The sequence below is a fragment of the Salmo salar genome, chromosome ssa03, assembly GCF_905237065.1.
Source record: "Salmo salar chromosome ssa03, Ssal_v3.1, whole genome shotgun sequence".
NCBI lineage: Eukaryota > Metazoa > Chordata > Actinopteri > Salmoniformes > Salmonidae > Salmo > Salmo salar.
This window is the reverse complement of record NC_059444.1, coordinates 68,949,152-68,975,616: the sequence shown is the minus strand read 5'-3', so window position 1 is coordinate 68,975,616 and position 26,465 is coordinate 68,949,152. Positions and strand designations below refer to the sequence as shown.

Here is a 26,465-nt window from a genome sequence, read left to right as displayed (position 1 = left end):
AATTATTACTAGGATTAAATATCAATAATGGTGAAAAACTGAGTTTAAATGTATTTGGCTAAGGTGTATGTAAACTTCCCACTTCAATTGTAGGGGAGTGTATTTGGAAAAAGCTATTGTTTTAAATTTGGCTCTATACTCAAGCATTTTGGATCAAATGTTTCATATGAGGCGACAGTACAGAATGTAACCTTTTATTTGAGGGTATTTTCATACATATGTTTTACTGTTTAGAAATGAAGGCACTTTATTTATTTAGTCCCTTTTTTTAATATCTATGTTTTATTTAACCTTTATTTAACTAGGCAAGTCAGTATTTACAATAACGGCCTACCCCAGCCAAACCCTATCCCGGGTCTGTAGTGACCCGCTCTAACCACTAGGCTCTAACCACTAGGCTCTAACCACTAGGCTCTAACCACTAGGCTCTAACCACTAGGCTCTAACCACTAGGCTCTAACCACTAGGCTCTAACCACTAGGCTCTAACCACTAGGCTCTAACCACTAGGCTCTAACCACTATGCTACCTGCCATGTGTGTGTGAGGGAGAAAGAGAGAGATTCCTATTAGGATTGGACACTCTCTATCATGGCTGGCTAATAGCTGCCTTACATCACACGCTACTTACTATGAAATCTCCAATTAAAATTATGCCATGCAGTGGTCAATGCTTTTGATGGCCTTGTTTTCTAAGAATAACGTCTTCAGGCAGTAAGTAAAGGCAAGGCAACATGTCTTCTTCCAAATCTCTAATGCTTAACGCGCCTCATGATTTTTGGTTTAATGTGCTTCCCTTATTTTATGACTAGTATCTAGGGGGTGTACTTGTACATTAAAGCTTGCTGCCTCGCGCTAAAGAAACAGGAGATAGGTTCCCTGTTCTAAGGGCCGTTCTACTTTGGGCTTGTTTTGTGAAATCGACATAAACCTGTTGCTCTTGTGGCCGTGGCCAACAGCGCAGTCTCAGACCCAACATTTTTTAGGCCCTCCTCTTGGCCACAGAGAGAAAATGTTGCTATTTTAAAGCTAATTTCCTCCAATTATACACATTTTGCCATGGGGCTAAAAGAAAATGTTACAGTTTAAAAGCTAGTTCCCTGCAATTCTACACATTTTGCCATGGCTTATGACTTGTTCTTGTGCTATCTGAGTGACTCAAACATTATAACAAAATCAATGGGGACCCCATGCCATGCCATTTTTGTAATTTTAGATTCTCCTTAACTGACTAGTTTCTATTTTGGTGAATATTAGTTCTCAAAGATGATCTTATTTAAAAATATACATTTTGCCCTCAGAACAGCCTCAATTCTTTGGGGCATGGACTCCACTAGGTGTCGAAAGCATTCGACAGGGATGCTGGCCCATCTTGAATCCAATTTTTCCCACAGTTGTGTCAAGTTGGCTGGATGTCTTTTGGGTGGTGGACCATTCTTGATACACGCAGGAAACTGTTGAGAGTGAAAAACTCAGCATCGTTGCAGTTCTTGACACAAACCGGTGCGCCTGGCACCTACTACCTACTACCGGTGTGCCTGGCACTTCAATCTTTTGTATTTCCCATTCACTCTCTGAATGGCACACATACACAATCCATGTCTCAATTGTCTCAAGGGTTACATTTTCTTTTTACCTGTCTCCTCCCCTTCATCTACACTGATTGAAGTGGATTTAACAAGTGACATCAATAAGAGATCCTAGCTTTCACCTGGATTCATCTGGTCAATCTATGTCATGGAAAGAGCAGGTGTTCTTAATTTTTTGTATACTCAGTGTATAGCTCCATTATCTTTTCTACATATTTATATCTGGTTTAAGTCGTTGAAGTTTACACTGAAAATGGTTTACCCTCACAAACATTTTATAAAATAATTAAAAAGGCACTTTAATCAACTGAGTGCCTAGCCTATGAAAGTACCAGGAGCCACTCATGGGAACTACTTTGAATATCTTGTTGTGTGTGATATTGTAGTCTTTGTGCCTGCAAGCAACAATTAAATCAAGTCAATGGCTGCTATTGGAACTGGACAATGATGCTGCCATGGCTTTATCTAGCTATTCATGAAACAATCCACATGAGCAGCATTCCATCTAAAATGCGCGTGCACTACTGCGTGTGCACTTCCTCCAGGACTGCGGCGCAGAAGAAATGCCAATGCCGGCAGAGATGCAAGAGATTGAACTTCACTGAGTTCGCCCCATTAGTTTGCACTATATAGATCAATGTTTTTTCTGTGATCGAATCAACATTATATCAGCCTCTTTTCAGCGCAACAAACCAAAACAAATCTAACTTTTCAAGATTGAGTCTGTGATTTTGTATCCCCACTAGCCGTCTTTCATTCACCCGGCAAGGGAATATGCTTTTCAGATCAGTTCAGATCAGGGGCCTCATTTATAAATGTTGCGTAGGCACAAAAGAAGGCGTACGCCACTTTCTAAGCAAACTTTGGGATTTATAAAAAACAAACTTGATGGGAGAATATGCGGTCCTCCACGAACACTTTTACCCATAGTATGCACATAAACTGGAGAAATGAGAAACTGCGACTCCAATGGCAGAAGGATGAAACTTGAGAAACGCTTTGAAATTGATACCATTGTGTAAAATAAATTGAAATATTAACTCTCACGTATTATATATGAAGAGTTCCCTTGAATGCACACAGAAAAACCCACAAAAAAACATGATTTAGGATAATAAATACAAATGGAGATATCTGTTTTTGAAAAATAACTCCTCAAAATATGTTGTACAGTTTAATTGGGAATCATATTTAATTGGATCTGTAATTATTAAACAATACTTGTATGTTATGAAATGTATTCTCATAAATAATAAGGTGAACAGTAGGACAAATTACATTTAAACTGATGCTGTTTTCGATGCCTCAATCGGGCAGATACGAGTGCACAGTTTCATATATTGTTATCACGTTCGTTGCGCAAAACTGTCAATGTGATGATAATGGCCTTGTGATTGTCAGTAACAATCAGGGTAATTACCACATCTGAAGACGTTACGCAATTCGGTAGCTTTGACGATCAAATGGGTGGTTATAAAAAGGCATGCAATTACATTTACATTTTAGTCATTTAGCAGACGCTCTTATCCAGAGCGACTTACAGTAGTGAATACATACATTTCATTTTCATTTCACGCATTCTTTTTTTATTTATTTTTATTATTATTTTTTGTATTTTTTGTACTGGCCCCTGTGGGAATCGAACCCACAACCCTGGCGTTGCACACACCATGCTGGCGTTGCAAACACCATGCTCTACCAACTGAGCCACAGGGAAGGCGTAATGACGTGCAATGGCTGCTTTGGCACTGTTGGAAGTTTTGGCGAATGGAAGAATTCAGAGAGATTTACTGGCCAATGATAATAAGTGTCTTATGAGCCAGATCCGATTACCAAGAGCTGTGCTCTTGGATCTCTGTGCTGTAGTGGGCCAAGATTTACAGAGAAGCACCCTCAGAAACCAAGCCGTGCCTGTCCCACTTCAAATCCTTGGCAACCTCGTTAATAGCGTCGATGGTGTTTCTTTGTGTTTGAGGACTGCATCTGTGAGGACACGGCCGCTGGAGGGTTGTGGCGCACGAGGTGCAATGGAGAAGCCGGGGCTGTGTCACGGATCCCCCCCGGTACTGATGCTCATTCTGTTCACCAGTTCTGGAGGTCTACGTCACCAGCTTTCTAGGCTTCACTGAACGGGATTCATTATCATCAACCCCGGACTGTCTTGTCTGATTACACACACCTGGTTCCCATTTCCCCTGATTAGTATGTTATATATGTGCCCTCTGTTCCCATGTCCGTTGGTGGTGTGAGTACCTATGGCCGTTGGTGGTGTGAGTACCTATGGCCGTTGGTGGTGTGAGTACCTATGCGTTGGTGGTGTGAGTACCTATGCGTTGGTGGTGTGAGTACCTATGCGTTGGTGCAGCGGTTATGCTGCGTGCTTATATATATTGTGTATTACGGGTATTGTCCAGTGTAGTTCAACGAGGTTTACCATCGCTCTTTTGTTTGGGTACAGCCCAGTGTTTTTGTATACATGTTTGTTTTGGGTGTATTAAAAACCCCTATTGTGTATTCCGCCTGTCTCCATAATCCTTTATACCATGCGCCTGTCTCCATAATCCTTTATACCATGCGCCTGTCTCCATAATCCTTTATACCATGCGCCTGTCTCCATAATCCTTTATACCATGCGCCTGTCTCCATAATCCTTTATACCATGCGCCTGTCTCCAAAATTCTTTATACCAGCGTGACAGGCTGGGTGCACTCAGCTCCTGTTCAGCTGCAGCACCACCGACCCAGCTGGAACACGTAGCGACTAAAAACAATTTTAAAAAATGTCAGTTTGTGTAAATAAATGCTTAAACAACTTGAATGCATCTGGTTTATTCTTTTCAAATGAGAGAATACTAAATATATACCTGGATCATCCGGTGCGTCTTGCATGTCTGTGTCCCCCTCCACGTCCGTCACTACGCCACTCAAGAGGGATTCCCATATGATACCGACAAGTCGCTCATCAAGGGGGTTGAGCTCCGGAGTCCCCTTTCCCCAGCCTGTGGCACAAACACTTTGTCTGTGTAAGGCCATGCGCCTTTTGGCCTCCACTTTTATGTCGGACCACTTTTTTATTTCTGAGAGGGTCCGACCTTCTGAGCCAGCAGCTTTCACAGCCGCTACATATTGCCACTCTAACACCTTTTTGGCATTTGTAATGCCCACACTGTGTCCACCGAACAATATATTTTTTATTGCTTCAACCTCCCCTACAAAAACTTACAGTTCACACTTGGTGAAATTTCCTTTTTTAGCCTTTCTGTAGGGATTTGCCGGCATTGTCGTCATGCAGTCAGTATGGATGAATATTAATTAGGGGCGTTTCACTGACTATTTATAGGCAACTATGGGCGTTAAATGGGTGGGACAAGACACTCGCTCACGTGCGCCAAATTTCGAGTTGATTGTGATTTATAAAGGGAAACCGGCGTGGGATGTGCGTGCACACTGTGTTATAAATCAGAATATTTTTGTGTGTAAGCACTTTCTGTGTTTCGTCCTTACGCCACCTTTTGACGTGAATCCTCCGCACAGTTTTATAAATCAGGCCCCAGAACTCCAGAGCCGCACGTGTGCACATTTGTTGATATTCTTTACTAGTTAGCGAGTTATTATCCTTGTTATAGATAAGTATAGGTCAGCAATGGGGAGTTACTGCTTCCTACAACAGCACAAAACGTGTAGGCTACATTTCAAGCTGTCTTTGAAAAGCCAGCCAGGTAAAAAGCTTATGTTTCATTAAAGGGGCAGAGTTGTATTTTGAGACAGGTTTAAATATGCAAATAAGCCAATAGAGTAGAGGGGTAGACAACATTGTCTAATTCTCTGTATGGTAATAATACATTTTTATTTTTAAAGTGGTTTCTTGCATCATACAACACAATACAATGGAATTTACAGTCACCTATTCGGCCCATGGTGTTACAGACCAAGTAAAATATTATTAATTCATGTCAAGCTCTTCATAATGTAAAAAGTTTTAAAAGTCTCATGCAATGTAGGCCTGCATTGAACACCACATATAGCCTACTTTAGGCTATGTCATAGAAATGTGAAAATGTTATGGAATTTGCTCCATTGGTTTTGTTGGTAGGCCTACATTATGCTCAAATAGCCACAATAGCCTATTGGCTACTGTCTAAAACTGTAAGGGTACATCCTCAGAGTTCACTGTAAACGGGTGCCGGAAATTGCACAAAATTCTCAAGTTCAAGTTTCTGCACACAAGACATAAAATTTGCTCAGTGCCCCCAAAAAATTTAGCGAACATTGCACATCAACTGAAATCGAAATACTTTCAAATAATATTACCATATATATTATTATTCAAAACAGTGTTGACTATGTTTGATACATTTTGACCATGTGCTCCCATGGTGCATTAAGAAATGAATTTAAATGGTTGAAAAATTAACATGATTTAGATTACCTCTGGAGTGCATAATGCAAATCTTATTTGGAATAAACATGTGGTTGACCTGATATAAATAAATGTTATTTAAAATTATGTTTCAATATTCAAGCAAAAGCATAACACTTATTGCACACTTAATATTGTAAATTGTGACAAACCTACATTGCAAGGCTTATAGAGAGTTAGATAATATATTATATAATGCAGCCTGGAGCCAACTAATCCTGGCTTCTTGCTGCATGCAGGTTTGCATTGTTGCCTGTACATGACTAAGGGGCCGATTCCGACCCGAGATAAGCGCAAGTAAATGGAACTTAATTCCCTTTTCATGCACTTATGCGTATTCTATGCGTATTCTGACCTTGAATTTAGGAATTAGGTAATGCATGTTTCAGTCAGCTATTCTTTCGGGGTGAAGATCACATAAATGTAGGTGTGGCAGAGGCAGTGATGTAGTGGAGGGTATGCAGGTATACGCCATATACCCATATACTTTTCAGTGGGCATTGCATTTACTCACTTCTTAATCCCCACTTATAAAAGTAGTGGAGTGGGTATATGCCTTATCAATTAATAGGCTGATGGAACAGATCAGAATGTTTAGCTTAAAATGTTGATAAACTATTATTTCTTCACATTTTAGGTGCAGCAATATACACATGGCAAAATACAATTAGCAGGAAAACACTGTTCTAAAATGCGCGTGGCACATTGCAAGCAGTTTCATGGACAGAGATGGAAATATCAGTTAGAAAGAGGGAGGATTAAATGATGCCTCAACTATCATTGGTTACTAATATGACTAGGATAATGCCTTTGGCTGCTAGACAATGAGAGAAAGTTTAAAGAAAACCAATAGAACAGAAGAACGCATATGAGAAGTCTTTATATCATGCCCTGGCTATAGGCTACTTTGAAGCAAGGTAAGACATGCCTCATAATATGAAGTAAAACATCCAGATTTCAAACAATTAAGGAACAGGAAAAATATAGCGATGCTAATGATAGGCCTCACTGTACTCTGGTAGATGGAAAGGCTTTCCCAAAACCTTCTCAATGAAATGTTAACTAGCTACAAAGTAGCCCATGCCTACCTGTCATGCCTACCTGTCCAGTGGCCCTTTCTTTTGCAAACTCCATCTAATGTGCTACAGAAACACTGCTAATAAAACAATAGTGCTAGGTGCCTGCACACTTAAAGGGTAACTACTCTCAAAAATACACATTTATTAGATTTTTCCCATACCTCAGAAGTGGTCTCCTGATGTGGTTTGAGTATTGTTATGGACTTAGAACATGTAATTTAGTATTTTTTCTGTAAAAAAAGTGTGACTTTGAGAATGAAAACTTGAAAAAAATGTGGGAAATCTAAAACGTGTGAATTTCTGACTCAGCTGATCTGTTTCAATAGTAGGCCTACTATTAGCCTGCTGCACAGTACAGCTTGGGTTGGCCTGACTGTGAAAGACCAATATGGAATTTATCATTTAAGGTCATTCAGAGTGTATGTCACTGTTTCAAATATAATTTTGCGCTTTTCCTTCGCCAGGCAGGCCGTTTAGAAAAATGTTAGCAAAATTAAAGTATACCCACTTCTCTAGGGACCACTACGCCACTGGGCAGAGGTGTGTCTACAGATACGCTGTATGAAGAGAAATAGTAATGGTGTCTTTTTGTAGGCAGTAACTTCGCCATTGGTTGGACAGCCTATGGAGAAATTGAATGGCGTTTTTGGATAAACCCTGAAAATAAGCTCTGTGGTAAACACAAGCTTAGAAGCTATTTGTTCTATGAGGCAATCTGTATGATCTAATGTCACTTTTTGTGAATTTTTAAGCATTTATGTAATAATAAAAAACACATAAAGCATATAAAGGCTTCAGAATTCATAAAGGTCATGTTAACTGACTGATATTATCTCAGAACAAAACGTATAAAATCTCCTAAACCTGTGTTAACCTCAGACCTTATCTTCGGCATTTATCCCAAAACCCTATTCTTTCCCCATATGAATGGCTGAAAGATTCCGGGTTTTAAGACAACAAGCTGGCGAGCTCTATTCTGACATTGAATTTATATTTTTTTAGAGGGTAGATCAGCTTTAATATTGCAGTTAGATTGTGGCTTCTATCAATGTAACTATCTGCATCATTTCCAATTCCCAATCTATTTTTGGGTAACTATACAGTGCATTCGGAAAGTATTCAGACCCCCTTAACTGTTTCCACATTTTGCTACGTTACAGGCTTATTAAAAAAAAAATCCCCCTCATCAATCTACACACAATACCCCATAATAACAAAATGAAAACAGGTTTTTATCATTTTTTGCAAAATAATTATACCTAAATAAAACCTACGTAAGTATTCAGATCCTTTACTCAGTACTTTGTTGAAGCATATTTGGCAGCGATTACAGCCTCGAGTCTTCTTGGGTATGACGCTACAAGCTTGGCAAACCTGTATTTGGGGAGTTTCTCCCATTCCTCTCAAGCTCTGCCAGGTTGGATGGGGAGTGTCGTTGGACAGCTATTTTCAGGTCTCTCCAGAGATGTTTGATCAAGTCCGGGCTCTAGCTGGGCCACTCAAGGATATTCAGAGACTTGTCCTGAAGCCACTTGTAATGACTTTTTTATATAAACAGGTCATAGGCGGAAATCCCAGGGGGGACGTGGGGGACACGACCCCCCATCCTGGGAAAAATATGATTTGTCCCCCCCAATATATCACTGTAAACATAACTATGTAATTTCAATAATATTAATAATACGTAATGAAAGCACTTGTGCTGATCATAGACACTTAATAGCACGTTTTTAAGTTTCAAAAGATTGCGAACCCCGCCTTTTGCCTGGTTTGATCCACTGCCTCCCACCCCCCTAGCTCTCATCAGTGGCACGTGATGCAGGTACTGTGCATGTGTGGGAATCTGACGGAGTCTGTTGTTGGTGGCTGACCTCCAGTAAGTAGTTCAAACAAAGGATATGTTAGATATTTCTTTACTTCACCACTCAATACAAGAAAACACATAACCGTCACCAGTCTTCATTTTCGCTGCATTAAATTACAAGTCATTCTCTATGTTAGCTGATGTTTGCTAGCTAGCTAAAGTAACATTAACCAGTGTTTGCAGCTATTTGAATTTGAATCAATGAGAGAAGCTAGCAATGCATTGTAGTGTTCCTTAGCTGGCAAGGTAACAGAGGGTTCGTGTTTACCGTCTGAAAGGCACTCAAAGCACGTAACTAATGTGAGGTTAATCCAGTCAATCGCAACATAGCGATTTTGTTTTATGTTGGCAGGGTTCACACACACAATAGCTGAATTTGCAGAGCTAGCGAGCAAACATTAGCTAGCAAGCTAGCTAGTACCTATTCCATTTATGTGGTGTCGTCAAAGATGGAATCTTTGCTATCGTCAGTTTATTCCAAGATCAGCATGCAGCTGTAGTGCTTCGAAGTCCCTGTGATAAGGTTAGCGATAAACTGAACAGAACTACACTCTCTTCTACCATTGTCTTAAATATACTGCTCAAAAAATAAAGGGAACACTTAAACAACACATCCTAGATCTGAATGAAAGAAATAATCTTATTAAATACTTTTTTCTTTACATAGTTGAATGTGCTGACAACAAAATCACACAAAAATAATCAATGGAAATCCAATTTATCAACCCATGGAGGTCTGGATTTGGAGTCACACTCAAAATTAAAGTGGAAAACCACACTACAGGCTGATCCAACTTTGATGTAATGTCCTTAAAACAAGCCAAAATATGGCTCAGTAGTGTGTGTGGCCTCCACGTGCCTGTATGACCTCCCTACAATGCCTGGGCATGCTCCTGATGAGGTGGCGGATGGTCTCCTGAGGGATCTCCTCCCAGACCTGGACTAAAGCATCCGCCAACTCCTGGACAGTCTGGGGTGCAACGTGGCGTTGGTGGATGGAGCGAGACATGATGTCCCAGATGTGCTCAATTGGATTCAGGTCTGGGGAACGGGCGGGCCAGTCCATAGCATCAATGCCTTCCTCTTGCAGGAACACTCCAGCCACATGAGGTCTAGCATTGTCTTGCATTAGGAGGAACCCAGGGCCAACCGCACCAGCATATGGTCTCACAAGGGGTCTGAGGATCTCATCTCGGAGCTTAATGGCAGTCAGGCTACCTCTGGCGAGCACATGGAGGGCTGTGCGGCCCCCCAAAGAAATGCCACCCCACACCATGACTGACCCACCACCAAACCGGTCATGCTGGAGGATGTTGCAGGCAACAGAACGTTCTCCACGGCGTCTCCAGACTCTGTCACGTCTGTCACATGTGCTCAGTGTGAACCTGCTTTCATCTGTGAAGAGCACAGGGCGCCAGTGGCGAATTTGCCAATCTTGGTGTTCTCTGGCAAATGCCAAACGTCCTGCACGGTGTTGGGCTGTAAGCACAACCCCCACCTGTGGACGTCGGCCCTCATAACACCCTCATGGAGTCTGTTTCTGACCGTTTGAGCAGACACATGCACATTTGTGGCCTGCTGGAGATCATTTTGCAGGGCTCTGGCAGTGCTCCTCCTGCTCCTCATTGCACAAAGGCGGAGGTAGCGGTCCTGCTGCTGGGTTGTTGCCCTCCTACGACCTCCTCCACGTCTCCTGATGTACTGCCCTGTCTCCTGGTAGCGCCTCCATGCTCTGGACACTACGCTGACAGACATAGTAAACCTTCTTGCCACAGCTTGCATTGATGTGCCATGAGCCATGAGCTGCACTACCTGAGCCACTTGTGTGGGTTGTAGACTCCGTCTCATGCTACCACTAGAGTGAAAGCACCGCCAGCATTCAAAAGTGACCAAAACATCAGCCAGGAAGCATAGGAACTGAGAAGTGGTCAGTGGTCCCCACCTGCAGAACCACTCCTTTATTGGGGGTGTCTTGCTAATTGCCTATAATTTCCACCTGTTGTCTATTCCATTTGCACAACAGCATGTGAAATGTATTGTCAATCAGTGTTGCTTCCTAAGTGGACAGTTTGATTTCACAGAAGTGTGATTGACTTGGAGTTACATTGTGTTGTTTAAGTGTTCCCTTTATTTTTTTGAGCAGTGTACATTTAATGGTCTCGTTGCAAAAGCTAAATTATCGGTAGGGGACTTTGAAGCACCTGTGTGCCGATCTTGGAGTAAACTGACGACAGCAAAGATTATAGCAAACACCACAGAAATGGAATTGGTGCTCGCTAGCTCTGCAAATTCAGCTATTGTTGGAAGCCAGCCAATATGAAACATAAACTATATTAAAATTACAGAACGTTGCAGCATACGTTGTGTAAATGGTGAACTCACAGCTGTCAACCCTTGCCACTGCAGCTCCGGGAGCTGCACCCCATAGGGGTGGGAGGACCAAGAGACCACAGTTGTTGGGGTGTAGGGTTTGAGCAAATCCTGACGGTATGGAGGGGCAGTTCATCTTGCGGCTCTGTAAGCAAGTAAACATGTCTCGAACCCCCATATCACACACTCACAAACTGTAAATATATGTGTGAACATTGAACTATCAATTGGGGAGAGAGAGACTCAAATATCACATTCATTTGTACATATCCACTGCATGCATAAAAATTGAGCCAAAGTTGCTTCCTGTTTAGTCACGTCTTTGGTCACATTGCAGTCAAATGAAAAGAGTGCCTTCCACAATGCAGGTGACAGCTGGTGAGCAAATGCAGAATATTGAAGTGGACTGCAGTCGATGTAAGAATGCTGTTCATTGACTATAGCTCAGCATTCAACACCATAGTACCCTCCAAGCTCGTCATTAAGCTTGAGGCCCTGGGTCTCTGTGCAACTGGGTCCTGGACTTCCTGATGGGCTGCCACCAGGTGGTGAAGGTAGGAAACAACACCTCTACTTCGCTGATCCTCAACACTGGGGCCCCACAAGGGTGCTTCCTACATACAGACTTGAAGTCATTGGCCACTTTAATAAATGGATCACTAGTCACTTTAATAATGTCACTTTAATAATGTTTACATATCTTGCGTCACTCATCCCATATCTATATACTGTATTTTATACCATCTATTGCATCTCACTATGCCGCTCTGTCATTGCTCATCCAAATATTTATGTGTCTATATTTTTATTCCATTCCTTTACTTAGATTTATGTGTATTAGGTATTTGTTGTGAAATTGTTAAGTTACACATTAGATATTGCTGCACTATTGGAACTAGAAGCACAATCACTTCGCTACACCCGCAATAACATCTGCTAACCATGTGTATGTGACCAATACGATTTGATTTGGAACTTCATGACCTTCGATCACATGGTTGTTGTAAAGTTCATGCAGTCAAATTTCAGTGATTAAATAGAGCCCCTAGATTCAATCAGATTAAGCGTTAACCGGCGATAGCAGACACCCGGGGAGATGATTTTTTGGCAGTGTTTGAGGTGTAGGCGTAACTGCATTGGAGGTGTGAAATTGGTGAGCAGCTGCTCTTGATCATTGTCATGAAGTCACACTCGCCCCACTCCAGTTAGAAGTTCAGAATGAGAAAGTGTAGGCTATATAGAAATAGTTACGCTCAAATTGAAACTCATTCAACTAAATAATGAGGATTTCTATCAGCCTAATCGAGCTGTGGATTACATCTCACATTCCAGTGTTTGAACTTGTAAACAAGGCTGCATGGGATTTTTCTTAGGGCTCTATTCAATGCATATCGCGGAAATTCAGCATTACAGCGTGATTGAAATTTAAAGGCAATGTTACAGAGTTAGCAGAGACTAAATTCACGGTAAATGCTGCATATGTCAGTTCAATCTGAAGTTACCTTTACATTGCTAGAGGGCAATCTGTAAATCTCCAGCGATACAGACTGATTAGAGCCCTTAGGCTGGGATTCATTCAAACCCTCCATAGCAATGTTTAGACAGTGTCTTTATTTACAATATTAATCCTGTTCCCACACACTACCTAATTCTGAAAAGTGAAAGCATGTGAGGGGGTCACTCTGGTAGAAGCTGTAGGTTTTTATACAGTAACCAAGACCAGTCTGTGAGTTAATTTGACTGTTGGAAAAATAGGTATACTGCTTAAATACTGCAATGCGGGTTGAATTGAATAGAGCCCTAAATATGCAGGCAAAACTCCCTTTACATCAGTGGTGATCAATCCATAACCTGAAGTGTGTGCAGGCTTTTGTAAGGGTTGGGGTTATGGCTTGGGTTAGGGTTAGGGTTAAACCGGGTTGAACTGGGTTGTGGACATGAAGCTAAGGCATTACAAACATGTGCACATGCACAAGCATACCCATGCTAATCATACACCACAGAGACAACAACCACACTGGCACATGCGCACACACACACACACACACACACACACACACACACACACACACACACAGGCACACACTGTTTGTGCAACCTGGTCGACCCTGTCTGAAAAACAAATGAGATAAAGTGACTGACATACATTACGTTTGTGTATGGACTGATCTTATGTTTTTGATCATTCATTATCTATTAGATGAATACCCAAATTTCAGTCCAAATGTCAGTCCAGTTTACAGTAAGTCACTTACACAGTCATATGCACTGTGGGGGAAGAGATGATGATGCTATAGCTGTTTCTCTGTGGTTTCTGTATAGGAAGGGGGCTTTTGCTGTTTAGTGGTTTGGAAATATGTGCAGTTTCATGATGTTAATATCCTGCTTTAGTTCTACAGACAGCTAAAAGAAGGGGGAAGCGTGCAAGCGTCTTTCCTGTCTCGAGGTGATAAAATAAAAACATAAGTATGACCTCATCCTCCTTTTGAAAAGTGTGTCCCCTCTCTCATCAAAATGAGACAGCAGGAACATTGTGTCAATTTGCTCTATCTAAGGTGGGCCGTCTACATCACTCTGCATTACTAAACATAAAACATTAAATGTTCACTCATATCAAATATTGAAGTGGGAGCTGACAGAAGGCTGCCTACAGTGGAGATAGAAAAAGATCAGGGTTATCTGCAGCTACATCTGCCCACAGCAATCTTGAATACCTTTTCTATCTGGATGGAAAGCCTAACCATATGAGATCTGTGAGATACGACACACATAACACAACAGTCTGTAATGTAGCTCTGATGGAAAGTCTTAAAATACCTTTTTGTTAAGAACAATGACATTTAATTATTATGAGAAATGTTTACCATCAGCTTCTAATGCCCAAATTCCAACACACTTATGGGTGTTAATTAAGTGCCTTTATATCATCATAAAGTGCCTAGGGGGTAGAGCGTTTATTTATTTTTTTATATATATATTTTTACCTTTATTTAACCAGGTAGGCTAGTTGAGAACAAGTTCTCATTTACAACTGCGACCTGGCCAAGATAAAGCACAGCAGTTCGACACATACAACAACACAGAGTTACACATGGAATAAACAAACATACAGTCAATAATAGAGTAGAAAATGAAAAATCTATATACAGTGAGTGCAAATGAGGTAAGATAAGGGAGGTAAGGCCATGGTGGTGAAGTAATTACAATATAGCAATTAAACACTGGAATAGTAGATGTGCAGAAGATTAATGTGCAAGTAGAGATATTAGGGTGCAAAGGAGCAAGATAAATAAATAAATACAGTATGTGGGATGAGGTAGTTGGATGGGCTGTTTACAGATGGGCTATGTACAGGTGCAGTGATCTGTGAGCTGCTCTGACAGCTGGTGCTTAAAGCTAGTGAGGGAGATATGGGTCTCCAGCTTCAGTGGTTTTTGCATAAGGGAGGCCCCAACTAGCCTACATTTATAAAGGCAGTGTGTGGCTGGTGGCTAGACTTACCTCACCCTACACAGTGCATGTTGACTCAGTAGAGATGTCTCATCCAACACAGTAACCACTTCTCTAAAGCTAGCTCTGGCGCTGAACTTTGCTCCACAGAGGTTAGGACACACTGACAATTTCTGAAGTACAAATAGTTTCCAATGTCTTAGTTGGTCAAACCAAGGTCCCGATGCTTGCTTACTACAGTTGGGTGTATTGAAGTAGTAAACAGGATACCGAATTGCAATTCGAATTTTAATTAAAGGAAATACTGTAGAATTGAATTCAGTGAAATTCAATGAAATTCAAATGCCTCTTCTATTCTATATTAGGTGTAGTCTGTACAAATGAAGAGTTTGTTTTTCTTCACACTTGTGTTTATTCACCAGAAGTGATTGCTTATGGGTACTTTCATGTGTGTGTAAAATATTACTGTTCTCAGATTTTTTATTCATAGATTTTGGGTGTATATTCAAATTATTCTTTTAGCAAAATGCTATATATCCATTGTTTAGCTGGAATGGAATGTTTGGGGAAGAGTGGGGTAAGTTGAGCCAATTTTTTTTTACATTCATCACTCAGTCAAGGGAAATATAGTAATCTTTCTAACAAAGATATTTACATTTATTTCAGGATGTTGTGTATCCCTGGAAATAATCAGAATATATGTAAACATTACAGTTTTGAAAACATAGCTTTCCCCCAAAAAGTGGTCTATTGGTACAAGTTACCCTGGGACAGAGGTGGAAAAAGTACCCAATTGTCATACTTGAGTAAAAGTAAAGATACCTCAAAAGAAAATGACTCAAGTAAAAGAGTAAAAGTCTTAAGTACATTTACAAATATTTGGTTTTAAATGTACTTTAGTATCAAAAGTAAATGTAATCGCTAAAATGTACATAAGTATCAAAATTCCTTATATTAAGAAAACCAGATGGCACGATTTTCTTGATTTTTTAATTTATGGATAGCCAGGGGCACATTTCAACACTCAGACATCATTTACAAACAAAGCATTTGTGTTTAGTGAGTCTGCCAGATCAGAGACATTAAGGATGACCGGGGATGTTCTCTTGATAAGTGCATGAATTAGACTATTTTCCTGTCCTGCTAAGCATTCAAAATGTAACAAGTACTTTTGGGTGTCAGGGTGAAAAGTACATTATTTTGTATAGGAATGTAGTGTATGTAAAAGTTGTCAACAAAAATAAACAGTTAAGTAAGGTACAGATACCCCAAAAAAGGACATAAGTAATGTAACGGCTGTCGTCGGGAATAGAGGACCAAAACGCAGCAGGAATGTGGATGCTCATCTTGTTATTTATTTAAAATAAAGAGAACACCAAAATAACAAAATGAAGAACACACGAACAACAAAACAGTCTTGTCACGCTCACACAGGCAAAACAAGAAACAATCTCCCACAACACCAAACCAAACAATTACCCATATATAGGACTCTCAGAGGCAACGAGAAACCACCTGCCTCCAATTGAGAGTCCAACCCCCCATCAACCTAAATATAGAAATACAACAAACCAGAAAGAACATAGAAATACAAAACATAGAACATAGACCAAAACCCGGAAATAATAAATCAAACACCCTACTACATACACCACCACCCCGAAACACATAAACAAAATACCCTCTGCCACGTCCTGACCAAACTACAATAGCAAATACTCCCTAAACTGGTCAGGACGTGACAAGTAAAAATACTTTAAAGTACTACTTAAGTACTTTACACCACTGTCCCGGGGTATGGGGTAAGTTGAGCTGCAGGACAGGGTATGTTAAGCAACCTACACATTTCTATATTGAATAAATATTACCACCTTTTTAAAACCATATCTATCTTTATTTCCCAAATACAGCACAATCACTTTTTTTTTTAATGTTTTAAGCATTTTAAGCATTTTTTTAACACAGGCTTAACACCTAAAACTATGTACTTTTTAAAAACATTTTCAACATAGACCAGGTCCTGTTATTACCTCATATCCCAGTGAGAATGCCCTGCATTACACCTGGGAAGAAAACACTTAAATTTGCTCAACTTGCCATTGGCTGACCATTGGCTCAACTTACCCCAAGGCAAAAATGTTGACAGTATTAGCCCATACAGCTACAAGGATGCACTTTCATGCTGGATTTAGGACATAATATTGAAGCTTATAGAGACACAAAATGATGTATAGAACAATATTAAAATTACATACTTTGGTTTAGATACCAGGATCTTGTAACCTATAACAAAATAAATGATTTTTTTGGGACCTAACTTGCTTACCACTTTCCCATGTGGTTTCTTCCTTGATGAAATGATGGCCTCTTCTAAATTTGGGGTCATTATTAATTATTATTAATTTTGTGTATGGTTTCCTAGAAAAAAAGATGACTCAATTACCTCTTTCTCCCCTGCTCTATATTTGACTGTGATATGTGATTGTCTCACACAGCTTTCTTAAGATGAATGCACTTACTGTATTTCATTCTGGATAACAGCATCTGCTAAATTACTAAAACATCAAATCTAAGTTTATTTGTGAAATGCGCCGAATACAACCTTACAGTGAAATGCTTAATTACAGGCCCTAAGCAACAGTGCAATTTTTAAGTAAAATATAGGTATTCGGTGAACTATAGATAAGTAAGGAAATAAAAAACAACAGTAAAAAGACAGTGAATAATAACAGTAGCGAGGCTATATACAGTAGCGAGGCTATAATAGTAGCGAGGCTATATACAGGCACCGGTTAGTCGGGTTAATTGAGGTAATATGTACATGTAGGTATGGTTAAAGTGACTATGCATATATGATAAACAGAGAGTAGCAGTAACGTAAAAGAGCGGTTGGTGGGTGGCGGGACACAATGCAGATAGTCCGGGTAGCCAATGTGCGGGGGCACTGGTTAGTTGGGCTAATTGAGGTAATATGTACATGAATGTATAGTTAAAGTGACTATGCATATGTGGTAAACAGAGAGTAGCAGCAGTGTAAAGAGGGGGTGGGGGGGGACACAATGCAAATAGTCCGGGTAGCCATTTGATTACCTGTTCAGGAGTGTTATGGCTTGGGGGTAAAAGCTGTTGAGAAGCCTTTTGGTCCTAGACTTGGTGCTCCGGTACAACTTGCCATGCGGAAGTAGAGAGAACAGTCTATGACTGGGGTGGTTGGGGTCTTTGACAATTCAGGGCCTTGTACGTTTGCCCACTGACAAAGAAATGGTCAGTCTATAATTTTAATGGTAGGTTTATTTGAACAGTGAGAGAAAGAATAACAACAAAAAAATCCTGAAAAACACATGTCAAAAATGTTATACATTTATTTGCATTTTAATGAGGGAAATAAGTATTTGACCCCTCTGCAAAACATGACTTAGTACTTGGTGGCAAAACCCTTGTTGGCAATCACAGAGGTCAGACGTTTCTTGTAGTTGGCCACCAGGTTTGCACACATCTCAGGAGGGATTTTGTCCCACTCCTCTTTGCAGATCTTCTCCAAGTCATTAAGGTTTCGAGGCTGACGTTTGGCAACTCGAACCTTCAGCTCCCTCCACAGATTTTCTATGGGATTAAGGTCTGAAGACTGGCTAGGCCACTCCAGGACCTTAATGTGTTTCTTCTTGAGCCACTCCTTTGTTGCCTTGGCCGTGTGTTTTGGGTCATTGTCATGCTGGAATACCCATCCACGACCCATTTTCAATGCCCTGGCTGAGGGAAGGAGGTTCTCACCCAAGATTTGACGGCACATGGCCCCGTCCATCGCCCCTTTGATGCGGTGAAGTTGTCCTGTCCCCTTAGCAGAAAAACCCCCCCAAAGCATAATGTTTCCACCTCCATGTTTGACGGTGGGGATGGTGTTCTTCTGGATTTTTTTGTTGTTATTCTGTCTCTCACTGTTCAAATAAACCTACCATTAAAATTATAGACTGATCATTTCTTTGTCAGTGGGCAAACGTACAAAATCAGCAGGGGATCAAATACTTTTTTCCCTCACTGTAAGTATTCAACCCCCTGAGTCAATACATGTTAGAATCACCTCATGAGTTGAATTGGAGTCAATTCCAGAATTGAGCCCAACCCTGTTGCTTACATCACCAAGTTATGGGTTTGAATGATGTTAACATTTACTTCAACATTGCACATTATCAGCTGGCCATAACTCTCTTACCCAACTTCTCCAATAAGCTTGGTGTTGGTTGACCTCATACATAACCTCCAAAGACATCAGGCATGTTCTAAATTGACTGAACTGAAATGCATTTGACCCTGAAACTACTAACCAAGCCTTATCCCTTCTCCCAGAGATAGACAAGCTGATGTAATGCTATTTTATCATGTTCAAGCCCATCTCATTTGAATTTCTCTAAACTGTCATGTCACTTCCTGTAAACTATTTACTTCACTTCCCATAGTGTGCTCCAAACTCCTTTTCACCCACGATGACATCCAGACAGGGACATTCCATTTTAGCCTGGAACTGTGGTCACTCTGCTGCTACGAACCCAAACAGGACCTGAAACAAGCATTGCCCCATCTTTATGGTTAAACTGATCTTTAAATTGTGACAGAACCACTTTTACAAGAAAAACATACTTTTTTAAAGAAAGTAAAAGGGAGAGTGAAAACAAAAGAAAAAAGGTGGAAAAAACGAAAGTGAGAAGGGGAGTGGAATCTCCCCTAAGTAGCTCCAAATCATTAACTATGGTGTGTATACAGTGCCTTCAGAAAGTATTCACACCCCTTGACATTTTCCACATTGTGTTGTGTTCCAAATTGGGATTAAAATGGATTTAATTGTCTTCTTCTTTTTACGATATACACAAAATACTCTGTAATGTCAAAGTGGAAGAAAAATTCTATTTTTTTTAAAGATTAATGAAAAATAAAACACTAATAAACCTTGATTAGATAAGTATTCAACCCCCTGAGTCAGTATATATTTGAATCACCTTTGGCAGCGATTACAGCTGTGAGTCTTTGGATAAGAGCTTTGCACACCTAGACTGTACAATATTTGCCCATTATTTTTTTTAACTCTTCCAGCTCTGTCAAGTTGGTTGTTAGTCACAGCCATTTTCATGTCTTGCCATAGATTTTCAAGACGATTTAAGTCAAAACTGTAACTAGGCCTCTCAGGAATATTCAATGTTGTCTCGGTGAGACACTCCAGTGTATATTTGGGCTTGAAATTTAGGTTATTGTCCTGCTGAAAGGTGAAATTGTCTCCCAGTGTCTGTTGGAAAGCAGACAGAAACAGGTTTTCCTCTAGGATTTTACATGTGCTTAGCTCTATCCCGTTTATTTTTTATCCCCCAAAGAAACTCCCTTGCCAATGACGAGCATATCCAGGCTTTTTGCATCCACCACCATGCTTAAAAATATGAAGAGTGGTAGTCCGTGATGTGTTGTGTTGGATTTGCCCCAAACATAATGGTTTGTATTCAGGACAAAAAGTTAATTTTTAGCAAAATTTTTTGGAGTATTACTTTAGTGCCATATTGCAAACAGGATGCATGTTTAGAATTTTTCCCCCCTTCTTTTCATTCTGTCATTTAGGTTAGTATTGTGGAGTAACTACAATGTTGTAGATCCAACCTCATCATCCTTGAGATGTTTCTAAAACTTGTAGTAAATTAAATTGATTGGACAATATTTGGAAAGGCACTCACCTGTCTATATAAGGTCCCACAGTCAACAGTGCATGTCAGAGCAAAAACCAAGCCATGAGGTCCAAGGAATTGGCTGTAGAGCTCCGAAACAGGATTATTTTGAAGACCAGACCTGGGGTAGGGTACCAAAACATTTCTGCAGCATTGAAGGTCCCCGAAAACACAGTGGCCTCCATCATTCTTAAATGGAAGAAGTTTGGAACCACCGAGACTCTTTCTAGAGCTTGCCGCCCGGCCAAACTGAGCAATCGGGGGAGAAGGGCCTTGGTCAGGGAGGTGACCAAGAACCCGATGGTCACTATGACAGAGCTCCAGAGTTCCTATGTGGAAATGGGAGAACCTTCCAGAAGGACACCCATCTCTGCAGCACTCCACCAATCAGGCCTTTATGGTAGAGCAGCCAGATAGAAGCCACTCCTCAGTAAAAGGCACATGACAGCCTGCTTGGATTTTGCCAAAAGACACCTAAAAGAACTCCCAGACTATGAGAAACAAGATTCTCTGGTCTGATGAAACCAAAATGTAACTCTTTGGCCTGAATGCCAAGTGTCACGTCTGGAGGAAACCTGGCACTATCCCTACGGTGAAGCATGGTGGTGACAGCATCATACTGTGGGGATGTTTTTCAATGGCAGGGACAGGGAGACTAGTCAGGATCGAGGGAAAGATGAACGGAGTAAAGTACAGAGAGATCCTTGATGAAAACCTGCTCCAGAGCACTCAGGACCTCAGACTGGGGCAAAGGTTCACCTTCCAACAGGACAACGACCCTAAGCACACAGCCAAGACAACGCAGGAGTGGCTTGGGGACAAGTCACTTAATGACCTTGAGTGGCCCAGCTAGAGCCTGAGATTTGAACCCGATCAAACATCTCTGGAGAGACCTGAAAATAGCTGTGCAGCGTTACTGCCCATCCAACCTGACAGAGAAACTCCCCAAATTGTCACGTCCTGACCAGTATAGGGGTTATTTGTATTTGTAGGTTGGTCAGGACGTGGCAGAGGATATTTGTTTTATGTGGTTCGGGGGTTATGTGTATTGTAGAGGGGTGTTTTATTTATGTATTACGGGGTTTTGGTGTATGTTCTGGGTTTTGTATTCTAGGTTGGTTTTCTAGTTTGTTTATTTCTGTGTGGTCTGTGTGGCTCCCGATCAGGAACAGCTGTACGTCGTTGTTCCTGATTGGGAGTCATATATTAGTTGCGTGTTTTCACCTGGGGATTTGTGGGTAGTTGTATTTCGCACTGCTAGTGATTATTGTAGCCTGTGAAACTGTCACCTGTCGTTTATTGTTTTGTTTCGTGTTATCGTTATTCATTAAATATAATGATGAACATGCAACCCGCTGCGCCTTGGTCATCTCTACAATACGCCAGCCGTTACACAAATACAGGTTTGCCAAGCTTGTAGCGTCATACCCAAGAAGACTCAGGGCTGTAATTGCTGCCAAAGGTGCTTCAACAAAATACTGAGTAAAGGGTCTGAATATTTATGTAAATATAATATATATATATTTTTTATACATTTGCAAAAATGTCTAAAAACAGGTTTTTGCTTTGTCATTTTGTGTAGCTTGATGAGAGAAAAAAAACGTTTTAATCCATTACTGAATACAGCAGTAACGTAAGAAAATGTGGGAAAAGTGAAGGGGTCTGAAGACTTTCTGAATGCACTGTGTTGGGTATATAGATGGGGTAATCATAAAAAAAATCATGTTAACCACAATTATTTCTTAAATAGTGAGTCCATGATACTTATTGTGTGACTTGTTAAGCAAATGTTTACTCTTGAACTTATTTAGGGTTGCCATAACAAAGGAGTTGAATAGTTATTGACTCAAGACATTTCAGCTTAAATGTTTTGTTAATTTGAGAAAAAAAACATTCCACTTTGACATTGTGGGGTATTGGCACAAAATCTGAATTTATAAAATTTTTAAGTCAGCTGTAACACAACCAAATTTGGAAAAAGTCAAGGGGTGTGAATAGTTTCTGAAGGAACTTTAATTAGTCCCAATGAAAGAATATGCAATAAAAAAATGGTAAGCCCACCTCTTCATAAAGTCTCTTTATCGCAATTACAACTGATCAATCTTACACACATGATGTGAGCTAGATGTATTAAATTATTTAACCTTTATTTAACTAGGCAAGTCAGTTAATTAAGAACAAATTCATATTTACAATGACGGCCTACACCGGCTAACGCTGGGCCAATTGTGCACCGCCCTATGGGACTCCCAATCACAGCCAGTTGTGATACAGTGTCACGTCCTGACCAGTATAGAGGATATTTTGTTATTGTAGTTTGGTCAGGACGTGGCAGAGGGTAGTTTATTTATGTATTACGTTTTTTTTTTGGTCACTGGTCTATGTTTGTTTTTCTATGTGTATGTTCTAGGGTAGTTTTTCTATGTGTAGGTTGGGTGCTGGACTCTCAATTGGAGGCAGGTGTTTCTAGTTGCCTCTGATTGGGAGTCTTATAAATAGGTGTGTTTTGTTTGTCACTTGTGGGTAGTTGTTTGAGAGCACTGCTTTTGTTGAGCCTGCTTTGCTGTTCCTGGCGTTAGTTTGTTTATTGTTTTTCCGTGGTGTTCGCATTTTTTTATAATAAATATGTTGAGCACGCAACCCGCTGCGCCTTGGTCCCATTCTCTCTTCCATGACAGCTGTGACATACAACCTGGAATCGAATCAGGGTCTGTGGTGATGCCTCTACCACTGCGCCACTCGAGAGCCCTAGAGACAAAACTCAGTTTGTCAATGACCACATAACTCAACAAATGTACAGTTGGTGGAAAAATGTGTGACATGTTTTTTGATGGGGAACAGAAAGGTGAGAATTATAAAGCTTCTTACACTGGAAATATTAGAGGAGGTTCATCTGCAGAGATACTACATGTGTTAATGATGTGTGATGAGAGCACTTCGGCAAAGACTCCCTTCGCAATGGAACGGTCTGAAACCCCTTAACACTTACCCTCCACCGTCACATAAAGATGCACGCACACAACAAACACAATATATTTTTAACCCATCTCTGAAACAATTGTTTGATGTATGACATTAAACATCCAGCAAATTATGATTGAAAATACATCACAGTCATAGATAGTTCTGAAATTATATTTCTATCCATTATTTCTGTTCCTAATTCTATTTAGTTACTACTAAACAGATTACATTAACATAACATTGTAATAGGCCTACTGAGCTGAAAAATCTTTTTCCACAGAGAATTCGAAATAATAAATAATATGATTTAAAGGCATATACATATTTTCCAGAAACTCAGATTAGGGATTTTGTTAATTCCTCTGATCTATAGAAATTGTATTTGTCACCATTCCTCTGACTAAACGATTTATTTAACTAGAATTTTAAAACGGTGACTCAAAGCCAATTTAATTACTATAAATCTTGAAAAGCCAGATGTATTATAATCCACACTAAAATTTAATAATTAAGTGAGGTTGAAGAGTGGGTGGAAAAGAGTGGGGGGCATTTTCTTGTGGTTGCTAGTTAGTTTCAGTTTCCATTATAAAGGGAAATTTCTTCTGATCACTGGAAAGATAAAGGCTGTGTATAAGAGGGGCCCCTTCTCTCAACTCCTCACAGTACCTCTCTCTCGTCTCTTCTCATATCTCTTTACACACTCAAATCTTATCTCCAGTCCTCCATCTCTTCACACCAGACAGACTCATCTCTACCAACAGTTGGACCAGCAGAGAACACCACAGCTTGAACACATGACCATGATCACCAGAATACTCCTGCTCCTTGCTGTCACCATCTGTGTCACAGCCGCCCAGCGTGAGTCTACCTCTTTTTACCATAATTGTTATTATTATGGTATGGAACGTTTATTACATGTGAATATTTTTTGAGCATGGTAATTGTTTTTGTATTATGATTTAGTAATTCCAAGTAGCTCGACTGTACTCAATTCATTGTCCACTGATTCTCTGTATAGGTTCTGTGAGCCAGCGATGTTTGTGTCGGAAGGTGCGGGACAGCTTTGGCGCTCCAAACACTGTTGAGGACATCCAGATCATTCCGCCAACTCCCTCCTGTGACAGGCTGGAGTTCATGTGAGTATATATAATCTCATCAGTTATGATGAGGATGATGTTAATATGATGACGTCAATTAAAATTAAAACCATTGCGAAGTAAATTTAACCATTCTATATCTTGATAGTGTTAGCCTTAAGAATGGAGTGCAGTACTGCCTGGACCCCAGTATGAAAGTGCAGAGACTTCTCACTCGCCTGATGTGAGTCATGTAAACCAATTTCTTTTCTGTTTACAACTTGGGAGTGTCATAATTTACTGTACAAAATATTAAATCATTCTTCAAAGAACTAACATTGTTGCATACATTTTTTTTATTATTTAGTACAACAGTATGTTGAGGACATATGAGTGAAAGGTGCATGGGCTTGTCTCACCATCGTGTCCAATTGCTTAATTCACAGGAAGAAGTCCTCTCCCCCAACTCTCCCCACTCCAATTGAGGCCATCCCTAATGAGAGAAGCACTGACCCTGCTGATATCTGATTCCCTGTCTCAGACTCCCTCTATGACTCCATTTAGCAGGGTTTCCCAAACTCGGTACTGGGGCCCCGACTTGCTGCATGTTTTGATTTTTGCCCTAGCACTACACAGCTGATTCCAATAACCAACTCATAGTCAAGCTTTGATTATTAGATTAATCTGTGTAGTGCTAGGGCAAAAAAAAAAATGCACGGGGGGGGGGGGGGGGGTTGTAGGACCGAGTTTGGGAAACCCTGCCACATTGGACCAGCTTTGACTCACAACAAATATCTTGTTATCCTATAAGTTCTGACATCCCATCACTCTGAATGTTTAAGACCAAGTCAATGTCAAAGCAGTTTAATGCAGAAGCTTCTTGTTCTAATTAACTTTATACTTCTATTTTGTACTTTTTTTATATTTCAATTTCATATGTCTGTGTTGGGATGTTATGCTTTATTGTGTTCTGTTTTGCACAGTTGTTGTCTCAAATGATTTAAAATACTTTAATAAATCTATTTTCTCATGATTTCGTACGAGTTTCACTGGATAATTTTGTTATGAAGCAAAATGTATCAAATGAGAAGGAACATTGTTAATTGTTCTGAACCAGGAATCTTGTGAATAGTGCTATTTTGTGGCTGCAAAAGAGCAGAGCACTCCACGTAAATAGAAATGACTGAGGCGGGTCTAGCTTACAGAAGGAAAGCTTGCACTCATGCCACATTGCAGGTACACTGTTCACAAAAATGATAGCCTATACTACGGATGTCCTTTCCAGCTTCTAATAAATCATGTGATCTCTGCGTCTTGCATAAACGTTCCTCTGCCTGAGGACTATCACATGCCATGGTCCTAGACGCTCCTACTGATGCTCACCGATCGACCATTGCGAGGCTGTGGTTATTTTAGGGTTGATATTAACCATGTTTAGACTATGTTTCCATTCCATGGTGTAGGGGTGTGTCTCTGGTCCCCAGATACAGACCACACACAAATACTGTAATAGTCTCCTCACTTTTTGGTGCAAATCGGTTGCAATCTTAGAGATCAGTTGTCTTGTCCACTCCAAACTAATGAACATGCATTGCGAAGAAATTCATCCAAAGTAGCTGAAATCTATGAATCTATTGCTACTGTATATACTATGTCGGGTCCAATCCATGTTTTGACAGGTTGTAATGTCATCTGGACTCCTTGTAGTTAACTGAGAAGAGGGTGTACATCTATTTATGATGCCTGAAAATTCCCCAGTCATGTGCATTGGGGAAACTATTGCGTGACTGACTGTGTGTACTGCCTTTAACAACATTATGCACTAGTAGTAGAGAGGCTAAAGCAACTCAATATCCGGAAGGTGTCCTTCATGTTTGTACACATGGTGTATATTTCAACTGTGATGTTTCATGTACATTCTGAACCTTGCTAATCTACAGATTGTAAATTAATG

At 40.3% G+C, this 26,465-nt stretch overlaps 1 protein-coding gene across 1 annotated transcript; it reads left to right on the top strand.

Annotated features, from left to right (window-relative positions):
- The first annotated feature begins 8,890 nt into the window (after positions 1-8,890).
- LOC123724057 (C-X-C motif chemokine 11-1) lies at positions 8,891-25,206 on the top strand. Its single transcript, XM_045716183.1, has 6 exons — positions 8,891-8,961; positions 11,688-11,873; positions 24,175-24,293; positions 24,454-24,571; positions 24,681-24,755; positions 24,958-25,206. The coding sequence occupies exons 3-6, from the start codon at positions 24,230-24,232 to the stop codon at positions 25,037-25,039; spliced, it is 339 nt and encodes a 112-aa protein (XP_045572139.1). The 5' UTR covers positions 8,891-8,961; positions 11,688-11,873; positions 24,175-24,229; the 3' UTR covers positions 25,040-25,206.
- The last annotated feature ends 1,259 nt before the right edge of the window (positions 25,207-26,465 follow it).